The sequence below is a fragment of the Gymnogyps californianus genome, chromosome 7, assembly GCF_018139145.2.
Source record: "Gymnogyps californianus isolate 813 chromosome 7, ASM1813914v2, whole genome shotgun sequence".
Taxonomy (NCBI): Eukaryota; Metazoa; Chordata; class Aves; order Accipitriformes; family Cathartidae; genus Gymnogyps; species Gymnogyps californianus.
Window position 1 is genome coordinate 31,172,676 of NC_059477.1, and position 17,799 is coordinate 31,190,474.

The 17,799-nt window shown below is 44.5% G+C and overlaps 1 protein-coding gene across 1 annotated transcript in view; it reads left to right on the plus strand.

The window, feature by feature from the left end:
• The first annotated feature begins 7,961 nt into the window (after positions 1-7,961).
• The window catches only part of SLC15A2 (solute carrier family 15 member 2), a 38,983-nt gene continuing 29,145 nt past the window's right edge, over positions 7,962-17,799 (plus strand). The window contains exons 1-5 of the mRNA XM_050900238.1: positions 7,962-8,093; positions 11,454-11,541; positions 12,162-12,303; positions 14,164-14,256; positions 15,372-15,471. Of these exons, the coding sequence (XP_050756195.1) occupies positions 7,962-8,093; positions 11,454-11,541; positions 12,162-12,303; positions 14,164-14,256; positions 15,372-15,471 (555 nt within the window). The remainder of the gene's footprint in view (positions 8,094-11,453; positions 11,542-12,161; positions 12,304-14,163; positions 14,257-15,371; positions 15,472-17,799) is intronic.

The window sequence follows — 17,799 nt, forward strand, 5'->3', positions numbered from 1 at the left end:
AAAGGAGCTACTGGCCAGCTGAGGGGTCGGTGCAAAAAGGGAAATTCGCAAGGCAGTATCTGTCCCAGAGACTGGAAGTGAGCACGGAGAGGAGGGCAATGCACCCAAGGGATGACTGAGACACTGGATGAGACTGTCTTTCAGCGTTCCTCCAGACCCAAGGCTGCTGCAGGCTGTGATGCCTGCAGTAGCTGAGCTATCCCTCAGAGCCTGTGGCAGAATAAATCAGTAGCTGGTTTTTCTTTGCTGTGATACTACTACTTTGCTGATAATACTACAGGCAGGGCAGCCTAATGGATAGACTGCTGGGCTGGCATGCAAGAGGTTTCAGCGGAGTCTGCCTTCATCAGGATGGTTTTTCCCTCTTTTGCTCATGTCTGAAATGGAGATACTGATATCTGCTCAGTGAAATGCCCTGAGACCTGCTGCTGAAAGGCACTGTGTAAGATCTTGCTTCTGATACCACCAGGGAGAAAATGTTCTTGGGACACCAAATGGTCCTCAAGTGCTGTTCCAAAGTCCTGCCACACCACGTCCATCTTTCTTCCAGCTGCAGGGACCTCCCACCTTCTCACTCCATGAAGGGGATGACCCAGCCTCAGCCTCAGGCAAGTGGACTGGGTAAACCTTCAGATTTTTCTGTTTCCAGGCTCTCTCTGTTATTCAGAGGTTTTGAACAGAGAGCCTGAGTTATGCCTGGACCAGACAGCTGTGGCGTTGGGTGTCTGAGGGACTAGCACACCTTGTTTGTTAGGGGCATAAAAAAGACATTCAGAATTGATCACTCAACACCCTCACACGTCAAACAGCACTGACTAGTGTGTTAGAAACTGAGCTCACGTTCCCTTGTACACCTATCTTGGCTCTCCTTTTCTTGATTTGTTTTTTCAGAGCACTGGCTCTGTTGCTGACTTTACATACCTATGTGAACAGTAAAACTAGCTATTGTTTTAACTAGGGACTGTCTCTAAAAAGCAGGCAGCATTCCTAAAATGCTTTAAATCACTATAAAGGGGAAACAAAGGCCAAGCAGGAAGGGCAGAACATGGAAACATCCCAGGGACTGGACATGTTCCCATGGGTCCAGATTGCCTGGGGCAGCTGGATGTCCTTTTCTCTGTGTCTGGAACTTAGTGAAACCAGTCAGCTCTGAGTCAGGGCACAGTACCTTATCCCATAGCATCAAGTACAACTTAGAACAGGAGGGGAAAGAGCTGGAAAGGAATTCAAGAGGTCACTTAGCCCGTGTCCTTACTGACAGCCTGAATAGTTAAACTATTCCTGATCTTCTATGCAATACATAGCTTCCTTGGTATTCACTTACTGTTAATCAGTGGTCTGTTCCGAAAGACCACAAGTCTTATTCTGGAGCTGACTTCCAAATTTTTGCAGTGGTTTTGTGGTACTCCCATCTTGAGAATCTAGAAGGTAATTTAAATTTGTGGTTATATTTTGTTTGTGCTGGGTTTTCTTCATTTCCTGCCTCAGCTGATCAGCTCTATCTTTCCCTGTGTTTTGGTTGGACATTCCCTCCAATGAAGAGAAAAATCCTAATTTTTCCATGCTATGACAGTCTCTTAAAAAGTCGTTCGGAAACAAAAGCCCTTTCCTGCTGGTTTTTCCCACCCTAATCTTCTAATAGAAGTCACAAGCATTACCAAGTAAAGCTTTTTATTCTTCCCAACAACTGTTCTCCCTCCAGCTTTTCTCCTCTATTGCATTGTCTAGCCTGTAGTGCTCATACTTCTTTTCTGCTTGTTTTTCACAGTGCTTGCCTGGAGTCTCATACTGCTAGCTTTGCCATGCTGTGCTTTGTACTTATCTATGGTACATCTTCTTATAATATGACTAATGCTCCCTGGATCCTGGCCATACATCCTACATTCTGGATTTAAATCCTTCTTACCATCTATCTTTACTTTAATATATCTTGTGTGAATAGCCTGCTCTTTTGTAGCCATAATTAAAGTTTTGCTTCAATCCTCCTTTCACAAGCCACTTACTTACTTACAATTTACCGTTGTCTTTTTATGAGTTGTTTGTGTTGTTCTTCTTCCTTTCACTTCAGCCTGTGCATCCCTTGTTGTGCTATCAAATGACTCAACACCTGTGGAATTTATTCCTCGTTTCATTTTGGAATTTGTCCTGCGACCAGCTTAGGCTGCTTGCTATTAGACGTATAAGTAGCTATTGCTGCATGTTTCTCTTCACTGTAAAGTCTGAATGTCTCTTAGTGTTTCCCTAGTGCATCTTTCTAGTCCTCCTGCCCAGTTCTCTTGGGTCAACCTTTGTTCAGCTAATAGCAGACTTCATTAGGAACTACATATCTGTTTGTAGCCTTGACTATATTTTGTGTATTGAGGAGATGATGAGAGATATGGGGCCATGAAGCACGTGGGACTGGGATTTTAGTGCAGTGAAGAGGGGAAGGATGCAGGTAGCTTCAGGGCCATGACGTGTGGTGATGGAAACCCCATTTTGCTCTACTGCTGAACATACAGAATTTCACTGTGAGCCATTTCTGTATCTGCAGAAAATATCTGGGGCTTTCACCTGCGGAGGAGATGCCTTAGAGCCTCTCTGAAAGGAATTCACAGCAGTTTAGAGGAGGTTATGGGGGAAAGCAGAAAGGAATAAACAGCAGAAGCACAGTAGAAAAAAATGTTGATCCTCCTTCAGGCAGCTTATGGCTTTAAGGTGAAAAAGGGTGTGGGAGGACAGCATGTCAATATTATGTCTGCATTTCTGTGTGACACATGAAGAACCAGGAACTGAAGCCAGTCTGTCAAAAGGTGATGAAACCCTGTGTCTTCTCAACTTAACTTAACAACCTTAACTACTAAAAGAGGTGTATCATTAAGGCCAGCTCTGTAGCTGGTATACAGTGTCAAAAGTTGGGGTTTACGGCCAGCTGTGGATCCTCTCTAGTCACAGTCCAGTCCCTGTTCTCATCCAGAAGTAGTCATTTTATTGAAAGATAGTGTAGCTGCAGTGCAAAGTGATTGATCGTGAACATCCACTTAAGATGCCGTGCAGCCTCAGTTAGAGACTGTATTCAAGGAGAAAGGCAGATTCCCCTATGACATTTGGGAGCTGAGCAGAGATGACTTCAGTTTGACTTCAAGATAAAAAATAAATGGAAGTTTAACTATTTTATTAGTGACCAAAGGACTGCTGTTGTGAAGTGAAACATTAACAACAGGGTGAGAGCGAGCCAGGATTGCTCAACGAGGTTCATCTTCAGGTGCAACAGAGCTGGGGTTGTCCAATGTGCAGGAAGCAGCAGGCATGGCAGAGGGGGACGACATGCTGCAGGCTGCAAAGGAAGCCCAAGCTGGTGAGAGAATTTTTTAAAGATTTCTTCTTGCTAGTCATAGAAGATATTGAAGGCAAAAAGGCACCAGGAGGGACGAGAAGTTTCTCTGGTTGTTACAGGTTGACTAGTGACCAGATGACAGGCTCTTAAATACAGATTAGGTACTTGATATTGTTAGTGGTATTTATCTAAATACCTGTACAATTTTGAGTCTATAAGGGCTAGTGAATAGAGCAGAGATGCAGATCTGAAGACTTCTGGCGTATTGTTCTGGTTGTTTAAGTGATTTGATACCTCATTTTCTTAAATTACTTTGAAGTTTGAGACAAGTCTGCAGGCAATGGAAACCAGTCTTGCTCTGTCTAAATTGGTTAAGCCATGCTCTTTTCTGTAATCAAAGAATTGGAGAAAATAAGCCAGAAGAGACCTGGAGAGGTTATCTTGTCCATCCAGGGCCAGGTCATTAAGCCCAAAGTGTTGCTGGCATACATTCATCTAGCTCCTTGTAACCTTATCTTGGAAAGAGAGAAAGAGGAGAGAAACACAGATATGGTAAAAGGACTATAAAAGTATGGCTAGTGTATATGAATTCAAAATAAGACTCATTGTTAAGAGACTGGTGTGGCTGAGCTGAAAATCAAGAAGGGATTGTACCACAAGATGAATGCAGATAAAAATGAAGAGATCAGTTGAGTATAAACAGATTAATGTGCACAGTACTGCAGCGGGAAGCAGTGAGAATCTGAGGATTGTAAATGCAAAAGGAAAATGCAGATTGTCTTCCTGTGGATTTGGGAACCAGAAAAAATTAAATGATGAACTGAAAGTCATAGAAAAATGTATTCATGGGAACTTCTGGCTATGCAAGGCATCTGGTAGCTGAATATTACATTTAAGCATGAATCATCCTGCAGATTCCCCACTTGCATAAAGGGTAACTCAGAAAAGAGGAAGTTTTACAGAATGCAGCCCTTGCTTTCGTGCTTACCAGTTGAAGTTGTTTAGCACACGATTCTCATAGAAATTCAGGAGGGCACCTCATCCATCTGCCTGCTCTGGGACAGGACCCGATATTTAGCCAGTCCCTAATACGTTCTTATATAACAGGCATTAGGGATTGCCCGAACCCTGCAGCCCCAGCCACACCATCTCTGCTCCAGTGCTCATCTGTCCTTGCAGAAAGGGAATTTGGCCAAAAGCAGCCCCGAATCTTTTTTACTGAAAATAAAGTCAGTTATTTTTCTCATCCTCAATGAAAATGGAGAGTAGTTGGTCTCTGTGGCTGCTTTTCCTGTCAATGAGTAGGGGTAGCATTTGGTAATCTTCTTCCCTGAATTTCATCTTTTTCATTCCAGAGCTGCAAAGTGTTTTCTCCCATTTAATAACATCATTTTGAATTCATACACTGTTCTCCCCCAGGCTTCTCCATCCTGGTTTTGGACACAAACATGAGCAGCACACTGGCTGTGCTGATGTTCTCTTTGCTCATGGAAAAGCTGAGGACCTCTGTGTTTCATGCCCTCCTAACCTGATGGAAAATCATTGATAGCTACTCTGAGAGGGATTTTCCAGTTGCCCACTATATGGGTATTTCGTCTGGACCCTCTTTTCCTTGTGAGACATTAGAGACACTAGAGTTAGGACATTTCACATCCACAGCTGCTCTAGCTGTTACACCACTTACCCTGTCGCCAAAGAATAAAACAGTCTGATTTGAGAGCATTTTTTCCAATCCAAAATGGCTGTTTTGTAATCCTTATTCTCCTTTTGGTGCTTAGAAGGGATTAGCTAATCAAGTATCTCTCTGGCTATGGAGGAACATGACTGGGTTGTCCTAACCTGATTTTATAAAGGCAGTGGTGACTCTTGTCCTGGTTCTGCCCTTCACAAGGGAAGTGGTTCAATACTACATTCAGCACTTGAAAATGAACTTCATCAGGCTCTAATGATTTGAGCACATTTGAGGTATCCAAATATTCTTTAAGTGTTTTTTGTCTCATTTCACCCATATTCTTACTGGTTCATTTTAATGGTGTTACGTATCCTGTTGCAATTTAGTTTTTTTACTGAAGACAAACAGAAAGGACACAACTTTTCTGGCTTCTCTGGATGAGCTTTTGTTTGCTCATTTTCTAGTTTAAATAACAGACTTTCATTTTCCTTCCTCTTTCTCCAATATTGACAGCATTTCTAACACCTTTTCTTATTGCCTTTTGTGTCCCCCTGCTAGCTGTAATTCATTTTGTGCCTTAGCTTTACAGCCTCAATCGCTCCATGCTTGATCTGTTTGTTTATACTTGTCTTCAGAAATGCCACCTTATTTCCATTGTGGTACAATTCCTTTCTGATTTTCAGCCCAGCCACACAGGTCTCCTTCTATCGAGTCTTATTCTAAATTCATTTGTATCTGAGGTGCTTGCAGTTTTATTCTCTTTAACTTGTTTTTGCTGTTTGCCATGAGTTACCATTTATTACCAGACATTTGAATTCCTTTTCTCCCTTTCTGTCTCAGAAAACATTCTGGCAGCTAATGGCCTAAACATTTCTGCAGTGTATTTGACAAGTAGTATGTTAATCCCACTGACTGATACAGTTTTTCATGCTGGTATTTAAAAAAAAAAAAAAAAATCATTTAGCTTACATGATGCACGGGGCTGTGTATACACTCAGAAAATATAGCTGCAGGATGCTGAAAATGTTAAGGTATCACATTGCAGCAGTGTGGGAGTCCTGCACAAGGGATGGTGAAACCTTTTCTGTCTTCCTTTTGTATTCCTCCTTTAATAACTTTACTGCTTTGTTTGCTCTGCCCACCTGTGCAAGGCAGAATACAACAGGCTTCTGTTGGGAGTTGTCTAGAGATACTTAGGGCAGTAAGAGATACCACCAGAGGGCTCAAAAATATTCCTGCTGCCTTGAACACAGGGTCAGACTTGCAGGACTCAAGAGTGCGTGCTAACCTGGTGTGCAGGTGACAGGACCAATGTGCACAAGTCTGTTCCTTGCACTGCCCCAAAGTTGGGTGTGCTTTTGAGTCACTTTTGCCCATGAAATGGGCTTACCAAACCCGAGCTCCCTGGAAGCTGTTCGTGGCACCTGAGAAGTGTGACCCTGGTGAAAAGCAAGGTTGTGCAGGTGTGCAAATCACTGGGAGGGCTGAAGGTGAGGAGCTGGTCTGTGGCAGTACAGAGGAGGTACCAAACTTGCTTTGCCACTGCTGTAGAAGAAAAAGGGAATAAGAAATGGGTAGACCTTTCTGGCCTCATCTGAAGTGTGGGCTGTTGGCCCCATGTTTAGCTGCTCAATTAGCAGGAGTGAAATGGGATCCCTGGGGATCTTCAGCAGAAGCAAAGCCAGTGGTCATGGGGGAATGTGGGGAGTAATTATGCTTCCTCTGTGCACTCTGTCCTATCTGAGTCCCTTATCTAAGTGTTCCTCATATCTTGTTAGCAATAACTGAAGCCAAATTAAGGATCTGTGGTGTAATCAAAGCTCTCTTTCCTGGTTTGTCAACTGCAAACTTGGTTCCTGTGATACGCAAGCACTAGCAGCAACTCGGTACTGGAGCTAGGGATGAGTTTATGGAGACTTTTTGTACCAATTGCAGATTCTGAGTGTGGTCTGTACTGTTGCTGATAAGAGAAGGGAGAAATATTTGGGAAAATTCTTTGAACATTTGCCTTTTAAAGAAGCCAAATGTAAGGGGAAGAAAAAAATGCCTGCACTGCACTGAGAGTACTGCAGAGCCACAGATACTGAGGATGGTTTATGGGAAGGTGGTGAATTTTGCTCTGTAATTGAAACTGGCACTGGAAGAATACTGATGAAGAGCTCCTCTGTTCCCATGGAAAGGGCATGGAAGGAGGAACAACCAGATACCTGCAGGGAGCTGAGCCCACGTATCTGCAGGGGGAATCCAGGGGCTCCCAGGACAGCGTAGGATGCATTTGCCACATAGGGAGCCCCAAGGTGGCCTTTTGGATAATGGGAAGTAGAGACAGGGCTTGGGGCTGCTCCTGGGTGCTGGCTGTGCCCTCTGGATTAAACTGTCCCATAGGAAAAGGCAAGGTCATTCCAGGGAATTGGTGCGGGAATGAACCCTGGGTCACTTCGCTCCTGGGATAGCAAAGAAATGATTTAACACAGTGCAGGCATCTGTGACATCCAGTGTCCGGGGGTTTGGCGTGATGAGCATTTTAGTAGTTATGACTTGGGATGAATGTGTGGCTTTTTAGTGGAATGAGATCCCTGCAGAATAAACGTGTCATTACTGCATTGGGAGGGAGATGCACGCTCTGCTCTTAAATCCGTAGTCTGTAGGGGTATCTGGGACCTGGGATTTTTATTCAGCTCACATCTGTTCAGCATACAGTGCTGTGCTGGGCTGGTGCACGTACGGTAGCTGGGGGCATGCCAAGCAAATAGGAGATCCGTGCCACGAAGCGCTGACAACCCCAACCTGTGAATGATTTAGGCTGCATTCCCTGACTCTTTTTGAACTCTGGAGTTGTCTTTCCTGGTAGCATCTCCCTCTCCTTTCTGCCCTGGCTGCACAAATGTGCTCAATTAGGGTTAACTCAAACTGAATCAAACTTCATGCCTGAGGTTGGAAATCTTCCCAGTCAACTCACCACAGCCACACAGCATGGTGGGAGACAAGGCGAGAGGGGAGATGAACGCTTTTCAGAGAAACGAATCCAAGGAAACTTTGTTCACTTTTATTTCTGCAGGAGATGATCCTCCCAAAGGAGATTTCCCTGTTCAGAAAAAGTCCCCGGTGAGTGTTACAGCTGGTTTTCTTTTCTTTGCTTTCTGCTCAGCTTGCTCTAAACATTGCAAGATCTCTCTGTTCTTTCCTCTGTTGTGCTCTGGCTAGAGACAAACACCCTTTCTTGCAGAGGGTTGAAATAAGCATTAACAACTCAAGGCAAAAATCCCTCCACTAACCTGATTAAGTTAAGAAAGTGCAGCTTAAAGGGAAAAAAATGAACTGTCTGAATGTTTGGGAAAAAGGGTAAGGGTTTTGATTGCTGCCCTTTTCCTGAACACTACTTTCCTTGTGGGAAAGGACTTAATTCTCTGAAGTGGAGGGGGATGTTGTGCGTGAGAGGGAGGGAGCTGACCTGTGCATTTGCTTAGTTTGATGAAACCCACCAGGGAAGGGTTCCCAGGTGCTGCAAAGCAGAAGGAAGGACAGGGATTGAGGACAGGCCGCTGATGTGTGTTACAGAGCCAACTGTAGTGCCAGAGCCTCAGGTTCACATCTTTGGCTTTGATTTAAAGCCAGATTCAGGTGAATATTTTGTTGCCTTGCAGCTTTGATGTTTGTGCAGGTTTTCAGGCTAATTCTGGTTGATTGCTTGACCCCCCAAAACTGTACACTGTATTGACTTCAGGGAGAACAGGGCTTGTATTGCACCTGCTTTGACTTGCAGGACAATATGGTAATACTTGCTCTTAAAGCTCACAGTCATGTCATTAGCAAGCCAACTATTTAACTCGCAATTTTAAGTACTGTGCAGACATTAACTGTTGGATATCCAGAGCTCCTAGGAAATATTAATCTTTGTCCCATTTTGCAGCTCGTTAGCAGAAAGGAGAGGTGAAAACAAACATCTCCTGTAGCTGGCACTTTAAATGACCTTTCTTTTTTCCAAAGACACAGACTATAAACTTCCACAGTATCTTTAAGAGCTCCATAATCCCGCAGATCCCAGGCTTACAGTGGTAGCTAAGCACAGCAGACTATCTGTGCGCTCATGAATCCAGGCTTAGCCTCTTTGCTTTTGCTGGGGCTCTCTGCTGAGCAAGGTCCTCCTTTGCAAAAGCGAACAAACTGCATCTGCCTCTCCGCATGGATGAAAGCTGCCCACTTTTGGATGTCCAGGCAGGCCACAGGCAGGTCAGTGATACAGCAGAGAGAATACATGAGAGTTTCTGCATGTGCTGATGCCATCTCATGATATACAAGCCAGATGGAAGTACCCCTGCTTGTAAGTCGTTGCTCTGTGTTTGTAAGCACTTACTCAGGGTCCTGGCTCAGGTGCTTGGGGAGGTTTAGCTGAGAAGTCACCGCCTCCCACTCTCCTTTCCCTGCTTGCTCCTGCTCATCTGTAGGAGGTGCCCATCCCAGAGCAGCAGTGGCTGAAATGGGTCATTGCCAGGTTTTCTGTCACTGCAGGTCGCAGCATGGCATGTGATACCTTAAAACGCTGCAGCTAAATCCAGCAGGGCTTGTGCATTGGGTGCAGAGGGGTGAGTTCAGGCAGCAGGGTTCCCACACCTGGCCGTCTGGGTTTGAAGAGTCACGCTCTGCATCTCCATCAAATGTTATTAAATCTCATAAGTACTGAGAGCAAGGTCTGTGAAAGAGAGGAAGAAAAATATCACTGTTATACAATTTTACTTCCAAGTTCAGAAAATGCCTCCAAGTACCCACAGGAAACATAATTTGCCTCTTATGGCTTTTCTTCTTTATTATGAAAAATTTGTTGGAGAAAGGTATTCTGTGTATGCATGTGTCTGTGTGTTTGTGCATTTACAGCTTATATATGCCACCATTTTTAGGCTAGTCTAAAAGCAGGAGGCCCCAGTGCGGTTTCCAAGGGAGCTCACTCTGTCTTGCAAGCCATATGCTGAGTATGATGGTTTCAGAGTAAATAATAAATGAAATGGATAATTACATATTTACTCTAGTAAAGCAAAGAGGCCAAGGGTTTCTTAATAAAAAGGCAGCCCACAAATAGCGAGAGAAAAACATATATAAAAAAAGACAAAAATATTTGTCTTTAGAGATGCTGGGTTAAGTAATGGAAAGTGGTTTGGGTTTTTATTTTTTTTTTTTTTTTTTCGGACTGCCAGTCTCTTCTCTTGTTGCCCTTGTATAATGTTGAGCAAGAGAGCATCATTAAGCTGGACTCTTCTAAACTTGATGCCATTGCTTTAGGAATCCAAATAAGCTCAGGTCTCTTGGTGGTGAAATAAACCTGAATAAACACATCTATTTTGGTATCTGTATTTGCATTTGGGACTCTGGGAAGAAATACAGGAATTCATTATTTCCGACACAAGGCACAGAAATGCATGTGAAGAGTTCATCTCACTTCCCTGGCCCATACCATGGCTGTTCAAAACCATAAATATAAATGCAGCTGTTAATATCACACTCCCCACCATCCCTCACCAAGTGCATGGCCAGCCTCTCTCTCCCACTAATTGGCAGAGGCTGGGCAGTGCTGTGAAAACCTGCTTGCCCTGTTGCAAGGCAGTGGAGCTAAGCAGCTGGAAGCTGCTTAGCTCAAACCGCAGTGGGGTAGCAAGAGGGACAGAGGCCCACGCAAGGTCATGCCAAGACTCATCTGTTTAAATGCCTTGTATTTCACTTGGAAACTGCTGATTTTAGCTGGAGTAAAGTCAGATTCAGTGAAAGAGTGGCCACACTCAGACAGGTTTGACAGTCCCATCGCTGTTTTGTTTAGTTTTGATTAATAAATTGAATTATCCATAGCTATGCCAGCGTTCTTGGAATACAAAATGGGTGCCATGCCTGAGGGAGTGCAGGACACAGGGCTGACGCTCTGCTTCAGTGAACACGGTGGCACAGCTCGGTGCAAGTGAGGTGCAGAGGTTAAGGGCAGTTGTCGCACGGGAGGGAGCAGCCTCACATGGAAGCAGACAGCAGCTCCCTGGGGTCTACCAACTGCTAGGCAAGGTCTGGTACTAGGAGAGGGGGCAGTTTTGGGGCAGGGTAATAGCTTTATGTGAAGTGTAGGAGAAAAGGCATCCGAAGGTGTTTTTGCGTCTCAGTGGGTTTTTGCATTGCAGCGGAGAGGTGGTAGGACCCTTCCACTGGAGTTCCTGGAGCTATGAGCATGGTGGGCTGCTCACAGCCCACGAATCCCCATGGCAGTCCTTACTGGGCCCATTTTGGCCAGGCTGATTCACTGGGGAGCCTTAACCACAGCAAGATAGGTGTGGGGTCCCCTCCCTCCTTTGAGTCCAACCCACAGGCCAGTCAAGCAGCAGTGAGCACCTGGTTTTTGGACTGGACTCCTTTCCACCGCCCAGGCGCTGTGGGGATATGTTGCTGGGGTGAAGGCTTTCACAGAGCTGATACGTTCTTGTTTGTCTCCCGCAGAAACTCTGTGGCTCCAACTACCCCCTAAGCATTGCCTTCATCGTGGTGAACGAGTTCTGTGAGCGCTTCTCCTACTATGGCATGAGAGGTATGTGGCCTGTGTCTGGGAAGCGATTTTCCCATCCTTGGGTTTCTATACACACTGGCCTGGTGTTCCAGGGCTGTGCTGTATGTGGTCTCAGCTGTCTTTCAAAGTATATTGGCATTTTGGGATGCAGATATGAACAGTGTGCCCTAACATTGATGCTACACCTGCTCTGAGCAGAAGTTGGGACTAGAGAGCTCCAAATGTACCTTCCAGTCTAAATTTTTATATGATTCTCTGTATCAAACCTGGTTTTCCAGTGTGTGACATCTTTCATAGTTGTGTGCACTGTGTTTGGGAATTGAATCATACAGGCACCTAATTTGCAAATAGAAAATGTGCATAAACAGAACAACAGGTTACGGTAAGATAAGCTAGAAAATATATTTTCCAGCTAAACATAAATGTTTATGAGCAAAGAACGCCTGATACTCATATATCTCATTTTAGCTTTTCCTGTGTCAGGGATTATGAGGAACAGGTCTGAAAGCACAGATCTTTCCACAACAGTGCTCATAGCTGCTAGACAGATCAGTGGTTTACGTGCCACCGTGATGTACTTTCCTGCTTACCTGCAGAGATAAACATTAATTATCTGATGTGGTTTGCTTGTTTCCTTTTAGCTGTCCTGACACTATATTTCTTAAGCTTCTTCCACTGGGATGAGAATCTCTCCACCGCTGTGTACCATGCCTTTTCCGCACTATGTTATTTCACACCTGTCATTGGAGCCATCATGGCAGACTCATGGCTGGGGAAATACAAGTAAGTGAAGACATCTCTCTAATTCAGACAGCATACATCTACACAATGCAGCCTGTGCAAGGGCACTGCTGTGCGTGCTCCCAGTTTTGAGCTACCTCAGAGTGCAGCAAAGACACACTTGTGAAGGTCAGCTCCTCTCTGTTAACGGATGAACAGCTGATCTGTTCGCTCATGCTGTTCTGTGCCCCTCTTTCACCCAAGGGCCAATAGGCAACAAAGTTGGAACAAATGAAATGTCACAAGTGCACTTTTCCTCCACTGTCCTTCCCTACCCACGTTGAGGAAGCTGAGGTGTAGGATGATTAACCCTCAGCTTGCCAAGATCTGCTTCTGAGAAGGATTCAAAGAGGAAGCGGTGTCATCCTCTAGATCTCACAGTTTCAGATGAAATGTCACTACCTATACTATACTTATTTATGCTTTCACAGCACAGGGAATGTGTGAGCACACCCATTTTTATGCCAGAGAAACCTGGGTTCACTCAAATCATCTCACTCAGCACATAACCAGGTAAACTCTCCCTGCGTAAGTTAGGCAGTCTTCCCTTCCACTGATAGGTTGTAGGGCCATCATCTGCCCCAGAGTGGTGGTGAGCAGCTGGGTATAGGACTTTCTTTGCTTGGCACTCTTTGTTCATTGTCTGAGAAGTCTTGGCTGTCAGAATAATGAAGTGCAGCCAAACCCTTCTCTCTAGGACTAAGCACATCTGGCGGAAGAGTCTCAACAGGAAAAAACCAGCTGCCATATGCCTTTCCAGCATAAAGTTCTTAAGGAGATATCAATGTTCTTTTTTCTTTGTGCTCAATTTTAGTCATTCTCTTGTCCCTTTGAATGAAAAAAGTAACAGTGGGGGTTTATTATCTTCATTATTTAAGGTCACCTAGCAATGTTCATTGGTATTTGAGGAGATCTATCTTGCAGCATGTTGTGAGAAGGTAAACCCTTATGCAGACTTTTGTGCATTAGCCAGGAGACTTTCCCTGGAGTAATCCCTATGACTTAATGGGAGGTGGCTTTTGCTGTGGTAGCTGGACCTCAGCCAATACCAAGGACAGGATAACAGATTAGAGGGGCTTTTAGGAATGATCTGATGTGGCTCTAAATTAGCTGTTGCAACCAGGGTTTGGATGCGTCAAGGACCGCTTCCATATTCAAAGCTCACAGGGCTTCTTCTAATGCCTCTGTCCTCACAAGTCCTTCCACACCCTCTGTGTGTGTCTAGTCTGCACATAAATACATAGACATCTCTTAATCCTGAAGGTGATGAAGGAATAGAATACACTCAAGAGCCTGATCCTCCTAGTCAGATTTCTTCTACTCCCTCACCAAGGCATGGGAGGCAGATAGATGAGCTCAGTCCTTCAGAGGTACTTGGGATCTAAAACAGACTTGTAATGGGGAAACCACACTCCTAATGCAGATGTCTTGGTGGTGGGTTGAATGTAGGCAACAGTCCCTATAGATGCCTTCCAGTCAAGGGATTCACTTCAGCACATACTACAAAATGCCAGTTATTAGTAATCTGAAAACTGAGTTGGACCTGAACAGTACTCTTCTATTTGCAGCCTTCCATACATGACAAGATGGGAATGTTTTTAGTTTACTCTGCTCAGCAACCCCTGCAAAGAAAGCAGGAGCTATCCCTCCTTAATCTGAACCCATTTGCCTCTCTCTTTCTTCCAGCGCACTCAGTGTTGACACAAAAGAGTTATAGCTGCCTGCTATACCAGTGGTATGAACAAACCAGTTCCTTGTGTGTCTGCCAAGTACACCTGCTGTATCAGGAAGCACGGGCATACTCTGGTTTTGGATCGTACACCACCCAGCACCTTCAGTCACTGCTGTTTGCTTTCCTCACAGGACGATCATCTACCTCTCCATTGTGTATGTGGTTGGCCACCTGATAAAGTCAGTCGGTGCAATTCCATCCCTAGGCAACCAGGCGGTTCATGTGTAAGTAGCTGTTGAAGCCGCAGCGCTGTAGTAGGTTGCGATGGTGGTTGGTTTACCCAGGACTGTCATTTGTTTCACCACGTTCAGGCCAGCAGTCTGGGGGCTGTGCATGGGTTGGTTTTATCAGGGAAGGGCTTGGGATATCTGAGTAAGAACAGAAGGGCGGATCTAGAGTGAATGCACCAGAAGGAGTTGGAAACCACCACAGAGACTCTAAGCCCTTTGAGATAGGGACCTCTGATCACCCCTCTCTCCTATACCATACTACTGGAGTTTGTTCTCCTCCATCCAGCTGCCTGCACCAGGCTCATTCCTCCCTCATTTCCTCATCAGCACAGCTGCCCAGCTCAGCAAGGTTCCCCTGTGTGCATGGGAACACAAAACCAAAGATACATTTTCTGATGTGGCAGAGGAAGGGTCTGTCTCTTCCACAGGGTACAACACTTCTTGCCCTCTAGATTCTGAACTGATAGGCTTGTCAGAGTAGTTCCCCAGCTGCCATCTCTGAAACCACCGAGCTGTTTTTGCTGAGCTGGTCACAGCTTTAAAAATATGCACATGCAGGCAGGAGCAGATCTCATTTACAGAACAGTTTCCTTTTGTCCCAGACCTGGCCAGTCCTGACACTCCTGTTCCCTACAGAAGTAATCTGTTGGGCCAACAATGGTATTCTGAGGAGCACTGGGAGGTAGAAAGCACCCAAGAATGAGCCTAATTGAAACAGTTTGACTGTGCTTACCCAGGCTGGAAGGCTACAGGAAAAGGCTTTTTTTTTTTTTTTTTTTCCTTTTTTTTTTCTTTTTCTTTTTCTCAATTGATCTCTGCAGTCTTTTGTTCTCATATGAGTGAAAAATAATCCCACGGATCTTTGATCTCTAGTATGTCCATTGGGCCTCAGAACAGCAAGAAACTGACAAAAGCAGTTTGGTTAATTGACTGGTACTGAATGAAGAAATGAGGATAATTAATTTGTTTTTCGCACTTATCTGGCTCATCATCACTACCCATGTGCAAAGGGCAATGATACCAGAGGAATCATGGTTGGGTGACACTAAAATGCTCTCATAAGCACTGGAAAGGTTCTGCAATGGTGATATTTTTGTTCTTGCATGAAGGATCCTGTCTATGGTTGGTCTGTTTTTGATCGCCCTTGGAACGGGAGGTATCAAGCCCTGTGTCTCTGCATTTGGTGGGGACCAGTTTGAAGAGGAACATGTAAGATTTCTTTTCTTTCCTAAAATCTGCAGTGTCTGCTTACTTTATGAGGATGTTTATGTGATCAGATCCTGTTGTACTGGAATAAGGGCCGCTTTGCTAGGGAAATATGTAGTAAGATGTGAGGTAGGATGGTTTGCATAAAACTTGGAGAGAATCTGGATGCCTCAGGAAAGGAAAATGACAGCAGAACAGGACTGATATCGGGAAGGATAGGTCATAATTGCATCAAGTAATCTAAATGTTAATTGGACGTCAGAGTAGTTGGAAAATCCTGTATCATTTATCATGGAACTGTAGCCATTTCTGAACCAGCTTAACAGGGGTGATTATAATGCACTACAATGGAATACAGCAAATGAAAGAGAAAATTGTATCACTAGCCTATGTTTCCTTGGGAATTTTCCCTCAAATCAGTCATAGTCTGTGTCTTAGATCTTGTGCAGAAAAAACTGTAGGAAATTCCAGTCCTTTGAAAGTAGTGCTCGTACCAAACCTACCCAGGATGTTTTCTAGATATTCCAGAATGGAAAGTTTTGAAGAGTTGGGAAAATGTTTCTTTTTAGCTCTGTTTGTGCTCTACATCCTGTGAATCATAGTCCAGTTGCTTTGTGTCCTCATTCTCTATCATGAGTGCTTAGCCCCTCACCTGTGCTAATCTCAAACTCCCATTATGCAGTGGCTCAACCAGGGATAAGATAGTGCTTAAAGAAGCAAAGCAGGTCAGGAAGTACTAATCCTCAGGCAAAACGCATAATTTTCAAATTAACCTGAAATTAAACACTTAGATTTATGTTGACGTAACACACAAATAAAAATTTCAGTTTTCTCATTGACCGTATTCAAATCAGCAACTTCTGTGCATGGCATAAGTCCTCAAATATGTAGAAGGCCACTGCTACAAGAAAGAAAGTAAGTGTTTGGGTCTGTGATGAGTGGGCTTAAATTCAAGGAGGATTGTTTAGGACTGACAGTGGGAAAAATTTTCCAGAAATAGATCTACAGAAGTACTGTAAAATATTAGGACCTTTGGGAGATGGAAATTGCCATCAATGGAGGCATTGAAGAAGGACATTAGACTAATGGTCTGTCAGGAAAGGCACTGGTAGGGTTGGACAAGGGATGGCCCCTTGGCCTTGGACAAGGGATGGGAGCCCTGTAGGGCAGTTTGCTGTTTGTCTTTTGCGATGCTCCAACATGTAGTCAGCATTTAACGAATGAATAATATAGACTAGAATGTTTATTTTAAAATTTTGGGAAGACTTGTGCTTTCTGCACGTTAACTGTGTGATGCTGAAGTGATGAAGCTTGTGGTTACTAAGGAGTAACAAAACACAGGATGTTTCATGGTCACTGTCGTGGTTTAACCCGAGCTGGCAACTAAGCACCACACAGCTGCTCGCTCACCTCCCCCCCCCCCCCCCCCCCGTGGGATGGCGGAGAGAATGGGAAGAGTAAAAGTGAGAAAACTCACGGGTTGAGATAAAGACAGTTTAATAGGTAAAGCAAAAGCCGTACACGCAAGCAAAGCAAACCAAGGAATTCATTCACTACTTCCCATCGGCAGGCAGGTGTTCAGCCATCTCCAGGAAAGCAGGGCTCCGTCACGTGTAACGGTTACTTGGGAAGACAAAACACCATAACTCCGAACATCCCCCCTTTCCTTCCTTCTTCCCCCAGCTTGATATGCTGGGCATGATGTTCTATGATATGGAATATCCCTTTGGCTAGTTCGGGTCAGCTGTCCTGGCCATGCTCCCTCCCAGCTTCTTGCACACCTGCTTGCTGGCACAGCATGGGAAACTGAAAAATCCTTAACTTAGGATAAGCACCACTTAGCAACAACTAAAACATCAGAGTGTTATCAACATTATTCTCACACTAAATCCAAAACACCCTGTACCAGCTACTAGGAAGAAAATTAACTCTATCCCAGCCAAAACCAGGACAGTCATTTGTTCAAAGCATATCCTTCTGCAGGCATGTCCATCCTGTGTTGTCAGATGGACTAGAGGATGTTGCAGAAGAGGGAGCAGCAATCATCTGGTGGTCACCAGCCTCCCCACTTGGCACAACTCTGACCAAAAGCAGGCTGGCAGTACAGCACACGCACTCTGGGAATACGCTGTGTGCATACTAGCATGTGGGCGTCCCAGCTTGCAGTGCCGATAGTTGTCCCAAAAGGATTCTAACAGGTGTTACAGCAGTGTTTTCAGAAGTGCTACTTCTATGAATATTAATGTTTAATACTGTTTATCCAGCATCTTTCAATTACTACCTAATTACAGTATGATAATATGTACCACTTATCTTCAGAGTGTTTTATAG